At 44.0% G+C, this 24,696-nt stretch overlaps 1 protein-coding gene across 1 annotated transcript in view; it reads left to right on the top strand.

The window, feature by feature from the left end:
* LOC144493130 (glycine receptor subunit alpha-4-like) overlaps positions 1–24,696 on the top strand; it is a 71,571-nt gene that overhangs the window by 37,907 nt on the left and 8,968 nt on the right. Inside the window, exons 3-6 of the mRNA XM_078212033.1 lie at positions 10,387–10,454; positions 18,625–18,848; positions 22,027–22,109; positions 24,187–24,324. Of these exons, the coding sequence (XP_078068159.1) occupies positions 10,387–10,454; positions 18,625–18,848; positions 22,027–22,109; positions 24,187–24,324 (513 nt within the window). The remainder of the gene's footprint in view (positions 1–10,386; positions 10,455–18,624; positions 18,849–22,026; positions 22,110–24,186; positions 24,325–24,696) is intronic.

Below are 24,696 nucleotides of genomic sequence, written 5' to 3'. Positions count from 1 at the left end.
GTGAGAGTTTTTCCTCATGTCACCATTGGTTCAATTGCTGATCACAAAGAACAAAGAACAAAGAACAGTACAGCACAGGAAACAGGCCCTTCGGCCCTCCAAGCCTGTGCCGCTCCTTGGTCCAACTAGACCAATCGTTTGTATCCCTCCATTCCCAGGCTGCTCATGTGACTATCCAGGTAAGTCTTAAATGATGTCAGCGTGCCTGCCTCCACCACCCTACTTGGCAGCGCATTCCAGGCCCCCACCACCCTCTGTGTAAAAAACATCCCTCTAATATCTGAGTTATACTTTGCCCCTCTCACCTTGAGCCCGTGACCCCTCGTGAACGTCACTTCTGATCTGGGAAAAAGCTTTCCACCGTTCACCCTATCTATCCCCTTCATAATCTTGTACACCTCTATTAGATCTCCCCTCATTCTCCATCTTTCCAGGGAGAACAACCCCAGTTTGCCCAATCTCTCCTCATAGCTAAGACCCTCCATACCAGGCAACATCCTGGTAAACCTTCTCTGCACTCTCTCTAACGCCTCCACGTCCTTCTGGTAGTGCAGCGACCAGAACTGGATGCAGTACTCCAAATGTGGCCTAACCAGCGTTCTATACAGCTGCATCATCAGACTCCAGCTTTTATACTCTATACCCCGTCCTATAAAGGCAAGCATACCATATGCCTTCTTCACCACCTTCTCCACCTGTGTTGCCACCTTCAAGGATTTGTGGACTTGCACACCTAGGTCCCTCTGTGTTTCTATACTCCTGATGACTCTGCCATTTATTGTATAACTCCTCCCTACATTATTTCTTCCAAAATGCATCACTTCGCATTTATCTGGATTAAACTCCATCTGCCACCTCTCCGCCCAATTTTCCAGCCTATCTATATCCTGCTGTATTGCCCGACAATGCTCTTCGCTATCCGCAAGTCCAGCCATCTTCGTGTCATCTGCAAACTTGCTGATTACACCAGTTACACCTTCTTCCAAATCATTTATATATATCACAAATAGCAGAGGTCCCAGTACAGAGCCCTGCGGAACACCACTGGTCACAGACCTCCAGCCGGTAAAAGACCCTTCGACCACTACCCTCTGTTTCCTATGGCCAAGCCAGTTCTCCACCCATTTAGCCACTTCTCCTTGTATCCCATGAGCCTTAACCTTCTTAACCAACCTGCCATGTGGGACTTTGTCAAATGCCTTACTGAAATCCATATAGACGACATCCACGGCCCTTCCTTCATCAACCGTTTTTGTCACTTCCTCACCTTAAATCTGTGCCCTCCAATTATTGATCCTTCCACCTTTGGAACAGGGGTGGGCCATTCAGCCCATTGAGCCTACCCCACCACTTAATACAATCATGGATGATCAGACACTTCAATGCCTTTTACGCCCACTATGGGAACAGTTTCTCCCTCTCTACTCTGTTCAGACCCTTCATGATTTTGAACAGCTCAATCAAATCTCCTCTCAACCTTCAGATTTCTAAAGAGAACAGCTTCTGTTTCTCCAATCTGTTGATGTAACTGAAGCCCCTCACCCCTGGAACCATTCTTGTAAATCTTTTCTGCACCCTCTCTTAATTCCATCACATCTTTCCTAAAGTTTGGTTCCTCAGAGTTAGATACTACAATCCAGTCTTTAAGAAAAGGTTCTTCATCACTTCCTTGGTTTTGCATTGAATGCCATCTATTCATAAAGCCCAGGCTCCCACATGCAGTTTATCCACTTTGTCCTGTCTCACCACCTTCAATGGTTTGTGTGCATACACTCACAGGTCCCTCTGCTTTTGTGCTTCCTTATTGAATTATATTCTTTATTGCCTTTTCTCATTTTTCCGACCAATGTGTTAGAGTTAGGCCATTCAGGAATGAAATCCAGGAGCACATTTTCTCACACAGGGGAATGGAAATAAGGTACTGTCGGGTTGTGGATGCTGGCAGTCATTTGGAGCTTTCAAGATTGATATCAATGGACATTAGTTGGGGAAGGATATTGAGGTACATGAAGCAAAGGTGGGTTAATGGAGTTTCAGTAAAGTTCAATCATGGTCTAATTGATTGATGAATCAGGTTCAAGGGGCTGAATAGCCTCCTCCTGTTTCTATGGTGCAGGCTAGAGATGCTGAAAGATCTCCTCCTGTCTACTGACTAGAGAACACCAATTTTGATTCATAGAATAATGGAATCCTACAGTGCAGAAGGAGGCCATTCAGCCCATCGAGTCTGCTCCGAACACGATCCCACCCAGGCCCTATCCCCATAACCACATGCACTTACATTAGGTAGTCCCCCTGACACTAAGGGGCAATTTAGCATGGCCAATCAACCTAACCCGCACGTCTTTTGACTGTGGGAGGAAACTGGAGCACCTACGCAGACACAGGGAGAATGTGCAAACTCCACACAGACAGTGACCGAGGCTGGAATTGAACTCGGGTCCCTGGTGTTGTGAGACAGCAGTGCTAACCACTTGGATTGTTGGATTTGAATTCCGACAAGATTGTATATCAATCCCAGATGTTCAGCGTTGTGTCCGTCAAATTTCCTGAGAGTATCAAGGGCAGGAGATGACTCCTTTTATTACTGTAGCTGGCCACTAAATACACTAATACACCACTGCATTAATGCTTTACATAAACCTGAGAATAAATTAATAATAAAATTGTCCCACATGTCAATGTCATATGGAAGCTCAGTCATTGGGTATGTTTAAAACCAAAACTGACAGAATTCTAAATGCCAATGACTTAAAGGGATATAAGAACATATGAAAGAAGAGCTGAAAAAGGCCATTCAGCCCCTCAAAATGGGGATGGTGTGGGGGAAAAAGGTGTTGAACTGTACTGAATGGCAGAGCAGGCCTCATAGGCTTAATGGCCTAGTGCTGTTCCTATCTCCCACAACTTGCATTTCTATAGCACGTTTCACCACCTCAAGAGCTTTACAACCAATGAAGTAATTTAGGAATTGCAAATAATTTTCCCACAGAGATTCCACGAACAACAATCAGGCAGTGAGCAGATAATCAGTTTAGTGATGTATTTTAAGGGATAAATATTGGCCGTTAACTTCAGGAGAAACAAGGTAAAGAAATTAAAGAAAGATTTTTTTCATAAAATGATTCACGTTTAATTTAATAATCAGCCCTGTAAAGTCTGAAGCTTTCACAGGTGATACATTTTCTGAGATTTGTTCTGTTCTTCTATTGCAGAAATATACCAAGCAGTAACCAATAGCTTCACTAATGAGAAATTTGATCCCATAGTGCCCTGGGTCAATTACACAAGATTTAACTGCAAACCTGCCCTGAATTAAATTAAAAATGAATCATTACCCTGATTAACTGTTGAGATTTCCCCCCACAGAATCAGCAGTGTATGAAGATAGGCTGCGTTTTTGGTGCTTTGAAAACAGAGTACAGTGAAACCTGCAATGGAGCATCTCAACATCTCCAGCATGGCGTGAACGAAGTAGCTCGCTGTGGAATCTAGAGTAGTCTTGCTGATCAACTAGAGAAGGCTGCATTAGGGGAAGGTGGGGCTAAGCTAATGTGGCAGAGACAGGCAAGGGAATGATATAGCAGGATAAGCAAAAGGGGCAATTAATGAACCATAGACTCCATGTGGTGCAGAAGGAGACCATTCGGCCCATTGAGTCTGCACCAACCCTGTGAACGAGTATCCCACCTCAGTGTCTTACCTCCACCCCATCCCCACAACCCCGCACATTAATGTGCCCAATCCACCGAACCTGCACATCTTTGGACTGCGGGAGGAAACCGGAGCACGCAGAGGAAACCCATGCAGTCACGGGGAGAAAGTGCAAACTCCACACAGTCACCTGAGGCCAGAATCAAACCTGGGTCCCTGGCGCTGTGAGGCAGCAGTGCTAACATTGCATCACTGTGCCTCTGTTGAAGAAGAAGTAAAAGTAAGCCTCAGGAAATTTAATAACAAAGCAAAGTGGGGGTGGTCTGAGATGTATTTATGCATACACACAAAATATTGTGACTCTAATGAACAAGTGAGAAGGACATTGTTGTGGGGGGTCTGATTCAGAAGAGAAAGGCAGAATGGACAAAGGGTGGGGATGGGGTGGTGGTGGTGTTGGGATTGTGACCTAGTTACATGACCAGAAGAGATTAATAAAATCTGCCGAGATTGTCCGCTCCCACTGAATGTCAATGGATCTTTGATTGTTCCGCCAAATCTCCTGCAAATGGTCTGGAAAATCCCCACCCATGGTCTTTATGCACGACTTACTTGCAGCATTTTCCCAGCTGAATGGAGGGGAACATCTGAAGAGAGCATAATGATTCTATCAAGTGACACCATGAAGGATGTTTGTTTATTGTGAACAATCTCATGGAACCCAGGATCAGGAGGTCAATCAATAGACCTGTAGTCAGCTACAACAGAATAATAGCTGACTACACATTACTCTGTCCACAATGACGGAACACCATGGAGGCAGCAGGGCCACTGTCAATGTGTGGCAATCAGCTGGTTTTATTATAGGCAAATCATGTGTTACTAATCTGGTTGAACTCTTTGAATTAATGGAAAAGGTCTTTAGTTCTCCATTCATGGGTTGTGGGTGTCACTGCCAAGGTCGATACTTACTTCCCACCCTATTTACCATTGAGAGAGGGTGATGGTGAAGCAACTTATTGAACATTCTGGTGCAGGTGCATCCAGAGTGCTGTTAGATTCAAGCTCCAAGATTTTGACCCAGTGACGGGGAAGGAACAATGATATTGTTCTTCCAAGTCATTCTAGGTGTTAGAGGTCACAAGTTTGGAAGATGCTGGGAAACTTTGGTGAGTTGTAGCAGTGATTCCTGTAGATGGTACACACAGCTACTGCTGTGTACCACTGCTGTAGAGTGTGAATGTTTCAGTGATTGAAGGGGTACCAATCCTGCTCTGCAGCACAAGTTTACAGCACTAGAGCCAGGATGTTGTCATGTTCCATAGCTTAACCTACATCGAGCGCATTCTAGCATTTCTTGATATCATACGGAATGAATCAAATTGGCTGAAAACTGCCATTTATGGTGCTGGGAGCATCTGGAACAAGATGGATCATCCATTTGGTACTTCTGGCTGAAGATTTTTACGAATGCTTCAGTCTTGTCTTTTTCACTGCCTTACTGGGCTCCCCCATCACTGAGGATCGGGTGATTTGTAAAACCTCCCCCTCCAGTTAGTTGTTTAATTGTCCACCACCACTCATGGCTAAATAGGGCAGAACTCTGAGCTTTGATCTGGTCCGTTGGTTGTAGGATTACTTGGCTCTGGCAACTATATGCTACTTCTGTGTTTAGCGTGAGGGTCGTCCTCCGGTAGCTTCATTTTCAGGTATGCCTGATATTGTTCTCAGCATACACAACCCATTGAACCTGGCTTGATCCCCTGGCTTGATGGTAATGGGATATGCCAGGCCATGAGGTTAAGGATATTGGTGAAATACAATTCTGTTGATGCTGCACAATGCCTCACGGATGCCCAGTTTAGATCTGTTCTGATTTGTCCCATTCAGCATGATGGTATTGCCAAACAACATTAATGGTGGTTTAATGAGGATTGTAGAGTTAATATTGTTGATATCTACTTTCAAAAGGAATTTGAAAAGATTGATAATCGGCTTGTTAGCAAAACTGAAGCCCAGAGATAAAACAGACAGGGGCAGCATGGATATAAGGTGCATTAAGGAACAGAAACAGAGAGTGGTGAACTGTTGTTCTTTAGATTGCAGAGAGCTATATAGTGGTGTTCCCCAGGGGTTCAAATTGGGATCAGAACTTGGGCATGACTTCAAAGATTGCAATGACAGAAGTTGGAAATGTAAATAATGAGTAGAAAGGTAACTGACTACCGGAGAATATAGATGTGCGGTGAACTAGGTAGTTGAATTATAAAGCTTTACAGCATAGGAAGAGGCACTTCAGCCCATCATGTCTCCGATGGCCATCCAGCACCTGAATCATAGAATCATAGAAACCCTACAGTGCAGAAAGAGGCCATCTGGCCCATCGAGTCTGCACCGACCACAATCCCACCCAGGCCCTACCCCCATATCCCTACACATTTACCCACTAATCCCTCTAACCTACGCATCTCAGGACACTAAGGGGCAATTTTTAGCATGGCCAATCAACCTAACCCGCACATCTTTGGACTGTGGGAGGAAACCGGAGCACCCGGATGAAACCCACGCAGACACGAGAAGAATGTGCAAACTCCACACAGACAGTGACCCAAGCCGGGAATCGAACCCAGGTCCCTGGAGCTGTGAAGCAGCACTAACCACTGTATCTATTCTATTTAGCACCTATTCTACTCTAATTATGAAATTATATTTTGCTTTAAGAAAGGGATGAGGAGCAGTGATATAAACTAAATATTACAATTTTAAAGAGGGTCCAAGAAGAGAGGCACCTGGGGCTGTACACACACAAATCTTTGAAAGCGCTGGGACATGTTGTAAAGGCTTGTGTTCTCTGTACACAGAGTCTTTGGAACAATAGAGTTAGCAAACTTGGAAGTTAAGTCTCAGCTGGAGTATTATATTCAAATCTGGGCTTAGTACTTCAGAATGGATGTCAAGGCCATAGAGAGGGTGGAGAGGAGATTTACTGGAATGATACCAGGGACGAGGGAGTTCAATGAAGCATTGAGATTGGAGAAACTGGCATTTTTCTCTTGAGAGCCGAGAAACATTTGAGGGAATTTAATCAAGATCTTTAAAAGTTTTGCCCAAACCACTCCACTTCCATTGTCAAATGGTCGATGAGAAATGGATTAGGAATAACAATTAAGGGTCAGAAAATGCTGGTGGGATTAATTTCCTCATTTGGTAACAGTCAATAGCTACAACATTGGCCAGACAGAGCATTAGACAGAAATAATTAGAGTTGGCAACAAAGGCAATGTAATAGTTTTGGGGGAGTTTAATCTTCATGAAGACTGAACTAATCAAATTGGCAAAAGAGTGTCTGGAAGATGGGTTTGTCGAATGCTTTCATGAGTTTCCCGGAACCTTTAGATCTAGCATTGCTCAATGAGGCAGAGTTAATTAGTAATCCCACAGTCAAAGATCCACATGGAAAAAGTGATCATAATGAATTGAAATCGATATTAAGCTTGAAACTGATGCACTCCAGTCCCAAAAATGAACCTTAAACTTAACAAAGCCAATTACCGAGATAATTTGGAACATTGTGTGCAGCTCTGGTTGCCACATTACCAGAAAAATGTGGATGCTTTAGAGAGGGTGCAAAGAAGGTTTACCAGGATGTTGCCTAGTCTTGAGGGCTTAGGCATGAGAGGAGGTTGGATAAACTCAGATTGTTTTCACTGGAAAGACGGAGGCTGAGGGGTGACCTGATAGAAATCTACAAAATTATCAGGGGCACAGAAAGGGTGGATAGTCAGGCTTTTTCTCAGGGTGGAAGAGCTGACTACAAGAGGACACAAGTTTAAGGTGAGAGATGGTAAGTTTAGGGGAGATGTGCAGGGAAAGTTTTTCACACAGAGGATGATGGATTCTTGGAACGCACTGCCAGTGGAGGTGGTGAAGCAGTCTTGTTAGCAACATTTAAGGTTCAAGGTGTATCTTGATAGATACATGAACAGGAGGTGAACAGAGGGATAGAAATTACGTATCAGTGCAGGCTTGGTGGGCCGAAAGGCCTGTTCCTGTGCTGTATTGTTCTTTGTTCTTTGTATGAGGGGAGAAATAATTAAGGTGGTTTGGGTAAATAGATTAAAAGGGATGGCAATACATAAACATCTAAACAAAAATTCAAAATATTCTATTAAAAGACAAAAACAGCAAGAAAGGCCAATCACTGGCACACTACGGAAGTTAAGGATCGAATTAGATTAAAAGAAGAAGCTTAATAGTGTTGCAAAGTATAGTAAGCCCTAGGATTGGGAGTGTTAGAAACCAGCAAAGGGTGAGCAAAAATTGAAAAAATAGAATATGTGAATAAACTATCAAGAATATAAAAGAAAAAAGTTTTTTTTAAATTTATTCATTAGTCACAAGTAGGCTTACATTAACACTGCAATGAAGTTACTGTGAAAATCCCCTAGTCGCCACACTCCGGCACTTGTTCAGATACACTGAGTGAGAATTTTGCATGACCAATCCACCTAACAAGCACATCTTTGGACTGTGGGAGGAAACCGGAGCACCCGGAGGAAACCCACGCAGACACGGGGAGAACGTGCAAACTCCACATAGACAGTGACCCAAGCCAGGAATTGAACCCGGGTCCCTGGCACTAGGAGGCAGCAGTGCTAACCACTGTGCCACCATGCTGTCCCAACACATTGTAAGAGCTTTTGTGTATAAAAAGAAGAGAGTAACTGAAGTAAGCATTAGTCCCTCGAGGCAGAGACAGGAGAAATTATCATGGGAAATGAGGAAATGACAGCAGCATTAAATGTTTTGTGTCTGTTTTCACAGTAGATGATGTAAGCTGCATACCTTAAATAAAAGCTAACCTACAGCTAATAAGAACATATCCTCACTGACCTGCATGCCCAACAACTTAATGCTCCAATGAGCTTCACTTGGAAGGAAGTCTCGTTTTAGTAAGTGGCTGGTCAATCTTGATTAGTTGACAACGCTAAAGTCTCTATAGTCGCGGTAATAGACAGAACAGAGACTGCAAGCAGTCCCCAGAGTCCAAGTGGGTGGCAGGTAGCACAGTGGTTAGCTAGTGGTTAGCTGCCTCAACCCGGGTTTGATTCCCGGCTTGGGTCACTGTCTGTGCGGAGTCTGCATGTTCTCCCTGTGTCTGCGTAGGTTTCCTCCGGGTCCTCCGGTTTCCTCCCACAGTTTGAAAGACGTGCTGGTTAGGTGTATTGGCCATGCTAAATTCTCTGTCCGTGTACCCGAACAGGTGCCAGAGTGTGGCAACTAGGGGATTTTCACTGTAACTTCATTGCAGTGTTAATGTAAGCCTGCTTGTGACACTTATGAATAAACTGAGGAAAGTCCCAGGATTCCATGAGCAGGTAGTTTTGAGGGTCTCTGGATTGGTGGAGGCCTGAGGAGGCAGTGGGCAGTGGAGGTTTTGGGTGTCAGCAGAGAGGCCGGAGCTGAAGGGAAGACTTGCAGTTACTGGGCCTTGTGGGGGGTAGCAGTATGAAACTGTGCGAAATTGCAGTGAAGTTGGGCTGGGCAGGAACCCAGTGGGAAACGTATCCAAAGAATTTTCACCACCCCCCTCCACCACTTACAAACCCATCAATGGGGGAGTGTAAACTAGCATAGATATGAATTAGGAGCAGAAATGGGCAGTTCAGCCCCTCTGTACTGTAGATTTCTATGATTCCCCATTCCTTGGACCACAGTCACAGCCTCCGCTCTATCCTATAGTAGACCCACAGTGAGCTGGGACATTTTCATTGAATAGTGACTTCTGCCACCCTCTCAGCAGCAAATTGACAACATCCTGCTCCATGATCCCCTCTTATGCTTCTGGCCCTCTGGATAAGTAGAGCTCCAGAGCTTTATGTCTGCCCAGACTATTAACATCACTTTGTAATCTTCAACCAAGTGGTGTGAAAATTTAATGAGGCCGATGTTCTCATTTAAACTGGTGGAACATACAATTGACATGTTGACATAGCATTTCCAATGTCTGGATAGATCAAATGGGGTCTAATCTACAGCAGGTCGAATTTATCATGCAATCTATATCTGTCATGAAATGACCAATTTCTGAGTGAGCAATGTGCACTGTCTTCACTACAGATGCAGAGGGTGGAAACTCTCTCTCTCTCTCTCTCTGTCTCACTCTATCTCTCACTCTTTCCTTTTCTGTTTCTCTGTACCAATGTTCCAATCCCTTCACCTCCCTTGCTCACTTGTTAACTTTTGTATCTGTTTCTCTGCCTGTCTTTCTTTTTATTTCTCTCTACTTTTCTCTGTTTTCTCCCTTTCACTTTTCCCTCCCTAAATTTCATTGTCTTTCTTTGACGATTTCTACTTTGTTTTTCTGTCTAATGCCCTCTCTCCTTCTCACCTCCTCTCTTGTTCTTCCCCTTTTCTTCTCTCTGACCCACTCTCTCACTTTCCTTTTCTCTCTCACTCTCACCCACATGCTTATCTTTTCGATCTTATGCTCTTGCTTTTGCCCTCTTGCTCACCCTTAATTCACTTTTTCTCAGCCTCCCGCATTCTCTCTTTTCCGGCTTGCCCTCTAGCCTCCCTGACTTTCCCTCTTTCACCCTATTTCTCTTTTGCCCTCATGCTAGCTCTCTCATTTTTCCCCTTTATCTTGGCCTCGCGCTCTCTCTCGCGCGCTCTCTCTCGTGCTCTTTCTCACACTCTCTCTTTCTAATTTTTATTTTGCTTGTTTTCCAGGTCCTCCAGTGAATGTCACTTGCAATATTTTCATCAACAGTTTTGGCTCGGTGACTGAAACGACCATGGTGAGCATTGAGACTGGATGACTATGTGAGATTGGCAGATAGTGGTACTGGTCACTTCATCGACCCTCACTCACTACGTTGTTTCCATCACTTTCTTAGAACACAACAGGTTTGCAGTGAGGAGTTTTGATTGAGGCTGATCTTGCAGTTTGTGGGTTGTTGGCGGCTGCACTTCGGAGATGCTGGGGGGAGTTTTTCAACCGTTCACACCGGTGGGATTTTCCAGTCCTACTGGGAGCATTCCCCCTCCAATAGGTTTTGTAGTAGCACAGGATGACATCAATGGGAAATTCCATTGGCAGCAATGGGACCAGAGAACCCACTGCCAGTGAACAGTGCTCCATCTCCCAGCACTGAGAAACGCACAGCTGGGAGGCCAGAGAATTTCCCCCAGTGTCTCTTAGATGAGAAATTAAACTGGAGACTCATCTGCCCTCTCTGGTGGATATAAAGTACTTCACTATTCTGAAGAAAAGCAGAAACGTTCAGCCCACTGTTAGCCAACATTTCTTCCTCAAACTTCTCTGAAAATAGATAGCATACAATTAATGTCACTGAGCTGATGTTCTGGATATAGCTAGGGGAATCTAAATTATTTTAGATGATTATGAAACTACAGATTGTCATAAAAACCATCCAGTTCACCAATGTCCTTTAGGAAAGGGAATATGCCACCCTTATACAGTGTGGCTTGTCAGGGACAGAATTTGTATTTTTTTATTTTGGCTGTGATTAGAATGTTAATATGTAAAAGGTGTGTGTTTTATTACCCTCTGAGTGAGTGTCCCAATAAATTAATTCCAGCAGCAAGATTTTTGTGAGTTTAAAAATAAAGGTTATTTATTATCATTTGTCTGGATTTTAAAACAGAATATCTCACTCACTCAACTCATACATACTCTCACTTGTACAAAAAGATATGGGTGAAGGTAAAACTTCATGGTTGCAATGTATAACTATTTCAGTCTTTTTTGTTGCAGGTCTGTAGTTTCTTAGATGAAGGTGCTTTAAAGTTGAAGTCTGGTAAAGCAAATGTTCTCTGTAAGCTGCTTTCTTGTAGACTAATTTCAAGGGAGTTGTTTCTCAGGCAAATTCAAAGTTGGGACAGGTTGGAGGAAGTTCTTCTTTCACTTTCATGGTATTGCTGTTTATTACTTTGGCTGCTTGGAGACTTGCACTTAGTTCTGTTGCACTGTTGATTGAATTCTGTCTCTGCCTGTCAACAGCTTCTGCTGGGTTTTGAAAGCAAACCACCAAAATAGTTTCTCTCCATGTGACTTCCACAAGTTCAAAGTTCTTTTTTCCAAACCAAGGAAACAATCTATTGATTCCGATGATCTTGTGTTGTTGTTTGATGCCTTGACAGTTTGAAACAGCCACTTTGTGTTCGAATGACCCACTCACTTTTGGAATTATCTTTTTCAATTAATTTCAGAAAAGGCATTGATTCACATCAGTCTGGAAGATTCCTTTTGTTTCCTCTCGATAGGGCCATGATTTCAATCCACAAAATAAGTGAGCTGAACCTTGGCAGCCACCTTTTGCAGCCTTTTGTTCAGTTTTCAGAAGTGCTGAAACATGCCAGTAGCCATTATGTGACTCCAGACCCACAGCAATGTGGTTAACCTATAACTGACCTCTAAAATGGCCCAGTAATGTTCTATAGAAAAGTCAACCACAAATAAAATCGAACGGACCACCTTACATATAACTCAGCACCAAAATGTCAAAAGCCCAACATGCCTATTCGACTCTGCAAAGTTCTCCTTATTGACACATGGGAGTTTGTGCCAGTATTGGGAGAGATGTCTCACAGACTAGTCAGACAATAGCCCTATAGTCATACTCCCAGAATCATACCTTATAGATAATGTCCCAGACCCCACCATCACCATCTCTTGGTATGTCCTGTGTCTCCAACAGGGCAGACTCACCTGAGGTGATGTCTCAGGTGGTAAGAGAAACAATGAGAGGGAAAACCCTACTTGATCTCATCCCCATCAATCTACCTGCCGCAGATACATTGACAGTATAAGTAGACTGACCACCACACAGTCGGTGTGGAAACAAAGTCCTGTCTTCACATTGAGGATACCATCCATTGTGTTGTGTGGCACTACCACTGTACTAAATGGGATGCATTCAGAGCAGATGTAGAAACTCAAAACTGGGCATCCGTGAGACACTGTAGGCTACCAGCAACAAGAGAATTGTACTCAACCATGATCCGTAGCCTCATGTCCCAGCATATCCCCCATTCTACCATTACCATCAAGCCAGGGGATCGATGCTGGTTCACTGAAGAGTGCAGGAGAACAGGTCAGGAACAATACCAGACATACCTAAAAATGAGGTGTCAAACTGATGATGCTACAACACAGCATAATTGCATACTTGCATATCAAACAGCATAAGTGGCAAGTAAAAGACAGAGCTAAGTAATCCCACAACCAGCATATCAGACCAAAGGAAAGGATAGGTGACTAATCAATGATGAGTCAGTGAACCAGAGGATGTGACAATTAATCACTGGCGTTTCCATCACACAGACAGTAACTGAGACTTGCATTTATCTTGTACCTTTCACAACCTCACAATATCCCAAAGCTTTGAGGAAAGTAGGTTGAGAGACTTTGGGGAGAACACCCCATTGAGAAAGGAGGGAGACAGAAAGCAGGAAACTATAGGCCAGTTAGCCGAACATCTATCATTGGGAAATTACTAGAATCTATTATTAAGAAGATGGTGGCAGGAGATTTAGAAAATCAGAATAAAATCAGGCAGAATCAACGTGCTTTTGTGAAAGGGAAATAACTAGCAAAGTGGAGAAAGGAGAAATCTGTGAATAAGGTGCACTTAGATTTCCAAAAGAGATTTAATAAAGTGCCACATGAAAGGTGCCACAAAATAGGAGCTCATGTTGTGGGGGTAACATATTAGCAAGGATAGAGAATTGGTTAACAAGAAGTAGAGTAGGTATAAATGGTAATTTTTAGGTTGGCAAACTGTAACTAGTGAAGAGTCATAGGAATCTTCTTGATTTGATTCGATTTGAATTATTATTGTCACATGTATGGGTAGACAGTGAAAAATATTATTTCTTGTGTGCTATATAGACAAAGCATCCCACACGTATAAAAGGAAAGGAGAAGGTGCAGAATGTAGTGTTACAGTCATAGCTAGGGTGTAGAGAAAGATTAACTTAATGTAAGGTAGGGCCATTCAATCAATGCTGAGGCCTCAATTATTTAAAATTTATATCAATCACTTGGATGAAGAAACTGAATGTGTCCTAGTTAATTTTGCTGATGACACAAAGCTAGATAGGAGAGTAAGTTCTCAAGAGAACAAAAGGGATTTAGATAGGTTAAGCGAGAGGACAAAAATGTTCCAGATAGCACCATCAACATCCCTGGGTATGTCCTGTGCCACCAACAGGACAGACTCACCACAGATGGTGACACCGTGGCATATATTAGTTGTCCTAGGACTCCTCAACATTGACTCTGGACCACATGAAGTCTGTTTGAACACTGAAGTTAATGGGAAATCAAGGGGAAAACTATCCATTGAGTCATACCTGGCACAAAGGAAGATGGTTATGGTGGTTAGAGGTCAATCATTTCAGCTCCAGGATTTCATTGCAGGAGTTCCTCAAGGTAGTGTCCTAGGCCCAACCACCTTCAGTTGCTTCCTCAGTGACTTTTCTTCTATCATCAGGTCAGAAGTGGGGATGTTCACCGATGATTGCATAATGTTCAGCATCATTTATGACTCTTCAGATACTGAAGCAGTCCATGTCCAAATGCAGCAAGACCTGGACAATATCCAAGCTTGGGTTGACAACTGTCAAGTTACATTTGTGCCACACAAGTGCCGGGCAATGACCATCTCCAACAAGAGAGAATCTAATCATTGCCCCTTGACATTCAATGGCATTATCATCACTGAATCCCCCACTGGGGGGTTACCATTGACCAAAAACTGAACTGGACTAGCCATGTAAATATTGTGGTGACAACAGCAGGTCAGAGGCTAGGAATTCTTTGGGGAGTAATGCACATCTCCAAAACTTGTCCACCATCTACAAAGCACAAATCAGGAGTGTGATGGAACTCTCCACTTGCCTGGATGAGTGCGGCTCTAATAATACTTAAGAAGCTCGACACTATCCAGGACAAAACAGTCACCTGATTGGCACGTCATCCAGCACCTTCAACATCCACTCACTCTATTCATACAATGGTAGCAGTGTGCACCATCTAAAAGATGCACTGCAGCAACTCACCAAGGGTCCTTCAACTGCACCTTCCAAATCCATGACCTCCACCATCTGGAAAGACAAGGGCAGCAGACACTTGGGAACAGAACCACTTAAGGTTCCCTTCCAAGTCACTCACTATCCTGACTTGAAAATACATCACTGTTCTTTCACTATCATTGGGTCAAAATCATGGAACTCCCTTCCTAACAGCACTGTGGGTGTACCTACATGTTATAGACTGCAGCAGTTCAAGAGGGCAGCCCACCACCAACTTCTCAAGGGCAATTAAGGATGGGCAATTAATGCAGGACTAATCAGCGACACCCACATCCCGTGAAAGAATAAAAGAATGACAGAATGAGTATAATGTGGGTAAATGTGGACTTGTCCATTTTGGCAGGCAGAATAGAAAAGTAATATGTTATTTAAATGGAGAGAGATTGCAGAACTCAGTGATACAGAGATATTTCAATGTCCTGGTACATGAATCACAAAATGTTAGTTTGTAGATACAGCAACTGATCAGGAAGGCAAATGCAATCTTGGTTTTTTGCAAGGGAATGAAATATCGAAGTTGCAATTTGTTGTTACAGTTCTACAGGGCATTAGTGACATCGCATCTAGAGTACTGTGTAAGTTTTGGTCTCCTTACTTCAGAAAGGATAGAATTGGATTGGAAGCAGTTCAGAGGAGATTCCTGGGATTGGAGGATTATCTTATGAGTAAAAGTTGGACAAGTTGGATCTGTATCCAGTGGAGTCTAGAAGAATATGAGGTGATCTTATTGAAACATACAAGACCCTGAGGAGATTTGACAGGCCGAATGTTGAAAGGATATTTCCCTTGTGGGAGAGACTAGAACTAGGAGACCACAGTTTAAAAATAAGGAATCTCCCATTTAAGCCAGAAATGATGAGTTAGTGTGTGGACTTCTGTAGAGAACAGTGGAGGCTGGGCCATTGACTGCATTTAAGTCTGAGTTAGATAGATGTTTAGCGACTAGGGAGTCAAGTGCATTATGGGGGCAGACAAGTATATGGGTTTAAGACCACAATCAGATCAACCATGCCCTTATCAAGTGATGGAGCAGGCCTTAGGGGCAGAATGGCTCCTCCTGCTCCTACTTCTTATATTCTTGTGTGCTCTTCTTTGAGCAGTGCCATTGGATCTTTTACACCCACCTGAGAGTGCTAACTAGTCCTTGGTTTAATGTCTCATCTGAAAAGTGGCATCTGTAACAGTGCAGCACTCCCTCACTAATTCACCAGAGAGCCAGTATGGATTTGATCACAGATCTTGAGACCTGACCATGTGACTCAGAGCTGCTATTGATGCACGACTGACTCTGGCCACACTGGGTAATCAGCAGCCAACGCTGATAATACTTGTCAGTAATAGCTGGCTGTGTTGTGTGAGGCAGCAGTAGAAAATGTTGTGAGCACTAGATGACACACCCTGTTCAAAGTAAAATGTTCACAAGGACTTGCAAAATGCAAAGGCACAATTTTTGGGGTAGAATTTATGAGTAAATGCTGCAGCTACAGGAGGGATTGGGAATGGGACTGTCAAGAACAGTCGCTTGGCTCATGACCCTCTCAATGTTCCTTTTCTCTGATGAATGGTCAGATAGTTGGGAGGGTTGAGGATTGGGTTTTTACTTTTTTATTTGTTTATGGGAATGTGGACATTACTGGCTGGGTCAGCATTTGTTCCCATCCTGAATGGGGCAGGTAGTATTGAGGAGGTGGGGAGGCTGCAGAAAGATTTAGACAGTTTAGGAGAGTGGTCCAAGAAGTGGCTGATGAAATTCAACGTGGGCAAGTGCGAGGTCTTGCACTTTGGAAAAAAGAATAGAGGCATGGACTATTTTCTAAACGGTGACAAAATTCATAATGCTAAAGTGCAAAGGGACTTGGGAGTCCTAGTCCAGGATTCTCTAAAGGTAAACTTGCAGGTTGAGTCCGTAATTAAGAAAGCAAATGTAATGTTGTCATTTATCTCAAGAGGCTTGGAATACAAAAGCAGGGATGTACTTCTGAGGCTTTATAAAGCACTGGTTAGGCCCCATTTGGAGTACTGTGAGCAATTTTGGGCCCCACACCTCAGGAAGGACATACTGGCACTGGAGCGGGTCCAGCGGAGATTCACACGGATGATCCCAGGAATGGTAGGCCTGACATACGATGAACGTCTGAGGATCGTGGGATTATATTCATTGGAGTTTAGGAGGTTGAGGGGAGATCTAATAGAAACTTACAAGATAATGAACGGCTTAGATAGGATGGACGTAGGGAAGTTGTTTCCATTAGCAGGGGAGACTAGGACGCAGGGGCACAGCCTTAGAATAAAAGGGAGTCACTTTAGAACAGAGATGAGGAGAAATTTCTTCAGCCAGAGAGTGGTAGGTCTGTGGAATTCATTGCCACAGAGGGCTGTGGAGGCCGAGACGTTGAGCGTCTTCAAGACAGAAATTGATAAATTCTTGATTTCTCGAGGAATTAAGGGCTATGGGGAGAGAGCGGGTAAATGGAGTTAAAATCAACCATGATTGAATGGTGGAGTGGACTCGATGGGCCGAATGGCCTTACTTCCGCTCCTATGTCTTATGGTCTTATGGTCTTATGAATTGCCCTTGAATTGAATGGTTTGCTAGGCCATTTTAAAGGGCAGTTAAGAGTCAACCACTTTGTTGTGGCTCTGGAGTCACGTGTAGGCCAGAGCAGGTAAGGACGGAAGATTTCCTTCCCTAAAGAACATTAGTGAACCAAATGGGTTTTACGAAAATCGATGCAAGTTTTCTGGTCACCATTACTGAGACTAGCTTTATAATTCCAGATTAGAGTTAGAGGTGGAATTTCTGCTTGGAGGGGCTGGGTTTTGTTTGAACACTGCAAGTTGGGAAGATACATGGCAAGGTGGGTGTGGGGTCTCCATAAAACTGCTGTCAAAATCACATCACACAAAGAATTGTTGTCAGTATTAAATCAGACTGTCGTCCGCTCCCTGGGTTTTAATGTCTTTGAACAATATCACAGCATATTTCTGTCATCATCCTGCTTCTGACCTCTTGCCTGATGCTGAAACATGAAACTGAACCCCCTTTCTATATCTGCTACCCTCTCTTTCCCTTTGTCACAGTCCTCTCTTCCTGGGCATAGGGAAAGGAGATCAGAGCAGACAACCCCAGCATCGGGTGATGGGTGAGCAAACTGCTCCTTTGCTGCAAGCTCTCCACCCCATTTCTTGGCTTCAATTCCACTTCCCTTTGCTCACTCTCTCTCTCCTCACACCCCAGCCTTGAGGTCTGTATTAACTATGGGCAGTCCAGCAATAGAGGAGGGAACCAAGTGCCAGCCTTTGTGAGGCTCATGTCTCATTAACTTTGGCCAGGTGAGCTGGAGGGGTGACACAGGCCTCGATATGGCAAAGGAACCAGGCCAGTGCTGTCTGAAGGAGGTGCATGGTGGAGGGGGTGGGTGTGGGTGCTGGGCATTGGGCAGCAGTGATCCAGAGGAAGGTAACTGTCAATTTCTGTTTTTGTTCATGTGGTGTGAGTTAACAGGCCTTGTTTAGTTCTGAAGAAGAGTCCGATTTGACATGAAACATTAACTCTGTTATTCTCTCCACTGCTTCAGTCAAACCTGCTGAGTTTTTCCAGCATTTTCTGCTTTTATTTCATTCATGGGAAAGCTGGATAAACACATGAGGGAAAAAGCAATAGAAGACTTTGCTGATAAGGTCAGTTGAAGTAAGCTAGGTGGAGAATCATGTGGAGCAAAACTAGCACAGGATGTTGGACGGAATGGCTTGCTTTTTAAACTGAACATTATGGAATAGAGATTTTTTGGCAGCTCATCCATCCATTCAAATCAGCTGGTATAACAAATGGCCTGTTGTTTCCCAAAGGATTACAGACTCAACGTGTTCTTACGGCAACAGTGGAATGACCCTCGACTAGCGTACAGCGAGTACCCTGATGACTCCCTCGACCTCGATCCCTCCATGTTGAATTCCATCTGGAAACCAGACCTGTTCTTTGCCAATGAGAAAGGAGCCAATTTCCATGAGGTGACAACAGACAACAAACTGCTGCGGATCTTTAAAAATGGGAATGTGTTGTACAGCATCAGGTGAGGGGTGACATCTGGAAATATCAGCAGGTCTCAGAGCAGTGCACGCCTTCGCTGAATAATGAGCTGATATCAATAATAATAACTAAATAGAGGGTGAGTGGAGAGACTCAGAACAACTGGGAATGATTTTACAGCAGAGAAAGCTGGGGCGATTTAATAGAGTTTGTCAGAATCAAGGATGCTTTTACAGATGAGTAGGGTAAAGAGGAGGTTTTATGGCGCAGTGGATAGCGTCTCTGCTTCAGAGCCAGAAGCTCTAGGTACAGGTCCCAATCAAGGACTTGATGTCCAAGGAAGGCACATTCATAATGCGGCCAAACAGACAGAGAAGCGACTTGCATATTTTCCAACAGACACCAATGGCAGGCAGTAAGTGGGAGAAATTCCTGGTCAGTCATGTGATGAAACATTTTGGAGCACTACCATAACATCCATGGCTTCAATCTATATTATGCTGCAAACGTGTATGTTGCTACGGCAACTCGGACTCCTTGGGGGCCCAGTTGGTTCAGGTGGCTGGACGATCAGTTTGGATCACAGGGTTTGATTCTCTGATAGCCAGTACGGAGAAGGGACATGCCTCCCTGTCCTACCCATGGTGGATGGCGGGTGCTATGGTCGGAGCTGCCTTCAAGCAGAGAAACAAGATGCTGAAACATTACAGAGAAATCCTAACAGTGTAGAGGGAGCTTTATACTCTATCTAACCCTATGCTGCATCTGTCCTCGGTGTGTTTGATGGGGAAAGTATAGAGGGAACTTTATTTTGTATCTAATCCTGTGCTGTATCTGTCCTGGGCATTTTTTATCGGGAACGTGTCGAGGGAGCTTTACTCTGTATCTAACCCTTGCCATATCAAGTGGATGCAGGACTACCAGAGGTGCTGTCCTTCAGATGTGATATCAAACAATGCACTATCTCCAAAATGGTCCTTAGAAATCCCTTGTTGTTACTTGCAGTCTATGGCAATGGAGTCAATTTTTCATTCAGGCACTGGCCAGTTACTGTGTTAGTAATTTCTGTTGTAATGCTTTTTCTAATCAGTGTGAAACATGCTGCAATATTACTGGGAGATTCTAAAGTATAAATGCAAGTCCCATTTGTTTAAAATCAAACATCCTGCCCCATAAAGCTGTAGGAACATTGATTCCATAAAGATCTGTGTGAGGACAGACATTATCTTTTTAATGATTAAAGCTACATTTTTTAAAGCACCTTGAATGTTTTCCCTGCAGTGGGAGATTAATATCTAACAGTGTGCACAGGGCAGAGATATTAATGTTCAGCTTAAACTGGAAGTAACTACAAGTTGCAACCCATCACGAACACTTTGAATGCAGACTCTGACATCAATCAGCAAAACATTTTGTTTATCGATTGTTAGCTGTAGTTTATCAATGCAAGACACTTTCTGTACTCACCAGTTAAGTGTCAGTGTGCACAATCTGCTCATCTTCCAGTTAACATGTTCAGATGTAACCCTCTCAACAGGTGCCAGTTTGCACTCAGTGTGACTTGTTGCTGATCAACGGTTTGCGAGGTCTACATAAAGGGTTTGTCTCCCATCTCATAGGTTGTAACACTCTCACTTGAGTCAGCGTGTCGCGGATTTAAGTTTCCCTACAGAGAATAAAACGATAAGCATCACTGACGCTCCCACAGCAACACGAAGGGAGTGCTGCACTGTCAAAGGGTCAGTATTGAGGGAGTGCTGCACTGTCAGAGGGTCAGTACTGAGGGAGCGTTGCACTTCAGAGGGTCAGTACTGAGGGAGCGCTGCACTGTCAGAAGGTCAGTACTGAGGGAGTGCTGCACTGTCAGAGGGTCAGTATTGTCAAAGGGTCAGAACTGAGGGAGTGCTGCACTGTCAGAGGGTCAGTACTGAGGCAGTGCTGCACTGTCAGAGGGCAGTACTGAGGGAGTGCTGCACTGTCAAAGGGTCAGTACTGAGGCAGTATTGCACTGTCAGAAGGTCAGTACTGAGGGAGCGTTGTACTCTCAGCGGGTCAGTACTAAGAGTGTGCTGCATTGTTAGAGGGTCAGTAGTGAGGGTGTGCTGCACTGTCATAGGGCCAGTACTGAGGGAGTGCTGCACTGTTAGAGGGTCAGTATTGTCAGAGGGTCAGTACTGAGGGAGTGTTGCACTGTCATAGGGCTAGTACTGTGGGAGCGCTGCATTGTCAGAAGGTCAATACTGAGGGAGTGCTGTACTGTCAGAAAGTCAGTACTGAGGGAGTGCTGTACTGTCAGAAAGTCAGTACTGAGGGAGTGCTGCACTCTCAGCGGGTCAGTACTGAAGGTGTGCTGCACTGTCAGAGGGTCAGTACTGAGGGTGTGCTGCACTGTCAGAAGGTCAGCACTGAGGCAGTGCTGCACTGTCAGAGGATCAGTACTGAGGGAGTGCTGCACTGTCAGAGGGTCAGTACTGAGGGTGTGCTGCACTATCAGTGGGTCAGTACTGAGAGAGTAATGCACTGTCAGAGGGTCAGTACTGTGGGTGTGCTGCACTATCAGTGGGTCAGTACTGAGAGAGTAATGCACTGTCAGAGGGTCAGTACTGGGGGAGTGCTGCACTGTCAGAGGGTCAGTACTGAGGGTGTGCTGCACTGTCAGAGGGTCAGTACTAAGGTGGTGCTGCGCTGTCAGAGGGTCAGTACTGTGGGAGTAATGCACTGTCAGAGGGTCAGTACTGAGGGAGTGCTGCACTGTCAGAGGGGCAGTACTGAGGGTGTGCTGCACTGTCAGAGGGTCAGTACTAAGGTGGTGCTGCACTATCAGTGGGTCAGTACTGAGGGAGTAATGCACTGTCAGAGGGTCAGTACTGAGGTAGTGCTGCACTGTCAGAACTGCTGGCTTTTGATGGGACGTTAAACCAAGGTCCACCTGCCTCTCAATGGGTATTGAAGATCCTGTGGCATTATTTCTAGTAAGAACAGAGGAGCCCTTTCTTTTGCAATGAACATAAGTTATTTATTTTTAAACATATTCCTGTATCCTTACAAGCTGTTTTATCTGAAACAACTTGACATTCTACTACCTGACCCTTGACCCATGACACTAGTGTGGCTCAGTCTCTTATTTGTGGAACTCCCACCTCCTGTCCAATCACCTATGATATTAAATTAAGAACAACCCAAAGCATCAGATGATATCACATATTTCCTGTTGCCTGCAGGCTCACGTTAATCCTCTCATGTCCCATGGACCTGAAGAATTTCCCCATGGATGTTCAGACATGTGCTATGCAACTAGAAAGTTGTGAGTATTAGGGTTCCTGTAAACCCTGTATTGACCTTTGCATGAATGTCAATCCTCATTATTCTGGCCATTAAGGCCGTACAGTAGTTCAATGGTTCACTTTTTCTGTGTTTTAATATGTGAGTCTTGTAACTTATCTATACTCACTGTCCTTGATCGGTTGAGCATTGGGTACCAACTCAGAGCAAAGTAAACAGACACCACAAAAGCTACTCGAAGCTGAGCTGGTAGGACGGTGGAGATATTTTAAAGCATTATATTAAAGGGAGGACACGTCGATTGATGGTGTCTGGGAGGGGTATGTAAACCCTTTAGAACAAGTCATCATTACGAGGGAGGAAGTGTTAGGTGAATTGAAAAGGATTAAGATAGACAAATCCTCAGGGCCAGATGGCATCTATCCTAGATTTCTGAGGGAGACAAGAAATGAAATTGCTGGGCCTCGAACAGAAATCTTTGTTTCTTCGTTGGCCACTGGTGAGGTACCGGAGGATTGGAGGATAGTCAATGTTGTCCCATTATTTAAGAATGGTAGCAAGGATAACTTGGGTAATTACAAGCCAGTGAGCTTGACATCAGTGATAGGGAAACTGTTGGAGAAGATTCTTAGGAATAGGATCTATACACATTTGGAACTGAATAGTCTTGTTAGCGACAAACAGCGTGGTTTTGTACATGGGAGGTCATGTCTCACTAATTTAATTGAGTTTTTTGAGGAGGTGACAAAAATGATTGACGAGGGAAGGGCTGTGGATGTTGTTTACATGGACTTTAGTAAAGCATTCGACAAGATCCCTCATGGCAGGCTGGTGCAAAAGATTAAACCTCATGGGATCAGGGGTGAACTAGCTAGATGGATTCAGAACTGGCTTGGCCATAGAAGACAGAGGGTAGTGGTGGAAGGGTGTTTTTCTGAATGGAAACTAGTGGTGTTCCACAGGGATTAGTGCGAGGACCTCTGCTGTTTATAATATACATAAATGACTTGGAAGAAAACGTAGCTGGTCTGATTAGCAAGTTTGCAGATGATACTAAGATTGGCGGAGTTGCAGATAGTGATGAAGATTGTCAGAGAATACAGCAGGATAGACTGGAAAATTGGGCGGAGAAATGGCAGATGGAATTTAATCCGGACAAATGCAAGGTGATGCATTTTGGTAGATCCAATTCAGGTAGGAGCTATAAAATAAATGGCAGAACCATCAAGAGCACAGACACACAGAGAGATCTGGGAGTACAGGTCCACAGATCCTTAAAAGTGGCAGCACAGGTGGAAAAGGTGGTGAAGAAAGCATATGGCATGCTTACCTTCATCGAATGGGGCATTGAGTGTAAAAGTTGGCAAATGTTACAGTTGTATAAAACATTGGTTAGACCACATTTGGAATATTATGTCACCACACTACCAGAAGGATGTGGAGGCTTTGGAGAGAGTGCAGAAAAGATTTACATGGATGTTGCCTGGTATGGAGGGTATTAGCTATGAGGAGAGATTGAATAAACTGGGATTGTTCTCCCTGGAAAGACGGAGGCTGAGGGGTGACCTGATAGAAGTTTATAAAATTATGAGAGGTATAGGTAGGGTGAACAGTTGGAAGCTTTTTCCCAGGGCAGAAATGACAATTACAAGGGGGCACAAGTTCAAGGTAAGGGGGAAAGATTCAGTGGAGATGTGCGGGGGAAGTATTTTACACAGAGGATGGTGGGGGTGGCCTGGAATACACTGCCATGTGAGGTAGTTGAGGCAGTTATGTTCGTCACATTTAAGACTTATCTTGATAGGCATATGAATAAACGGGGACTAGAGGGATATAAGTGATTGGTTAGATAGGTAAACGTGATCGGCGCAGGCTTGGAGAGCCAAAGGGCTTGTTCTTGTGCTGTACTGTTCTTTGTTCTTTGTTCTAAAACACTGTAAATAAATTTCCTGCATATTTATAAACTGGTATCATCTCTGCATAGATCCAAGATATAAAATATACAACATCTCCCTTTAAGCATCTCTGCCACTCACTGGATCATACTTCTACAGGATAGTTTCACCTAACATTTTTAAATGATCTCCCCCTCTCTCTAGTTGGATACACGATGAATGATTTGATATTTGAATGGCTGGAGAAAGAGTCGGTCCAGGTAGCAGAGGGATTAACACTTCCACAATTCATTCTGAATGAAGAAAAAGACCTAGGATACTGCACCAAATACTACAACACAGGTGAGAGGATCATGGCACTAGTAGAGTGTTCCCATTTCCAGAGTTAGGCAGAGGCCAGAACACACTGTGAAAAAATGGTCCCTATCTTACACTGGGCCAATGATGGACAGGAACAAAGACCCTCTTAGCCACTCAACCTGTCCCACACAAGTGCAATGTCGTATGAATCACAATATAAACATATTCCATCACACCAATACAATGTGATCTCCTAGCTGAGACAAGAAACCAGATAAAAATTCATGACCAATTATTGGCTTAAAGATCAGGGACATCCCTTCAACATCCAACCCATTTATTGAATAGCAATAAAAAATGCTGAGGAACAACTTGATGCTATGAAATCAGCCCTCCAACTGTTAGCAGGTACAA

The sequence above is a fragment of the Mustelus asterias genome, chromosome 4, assembly GCF_964213995.1.
Source record: "Mustelus asterias chromosome 4, sMusAst1.hap1.1, whole genome shotgun sequence".
Taxonomy (NCBI): domain Eukaryota; kingdom Metazoa; phylum Chordata; class Chondrichthyes; order Carcharhiniformes; family Triakidae; genus Mustelus; species Mustelus asterias.
The sequence above is the reverse complement of the archived record's forward strand: the minus strand, read 5'-3'. Positions and strand labels throughout refer to the sequence as shown.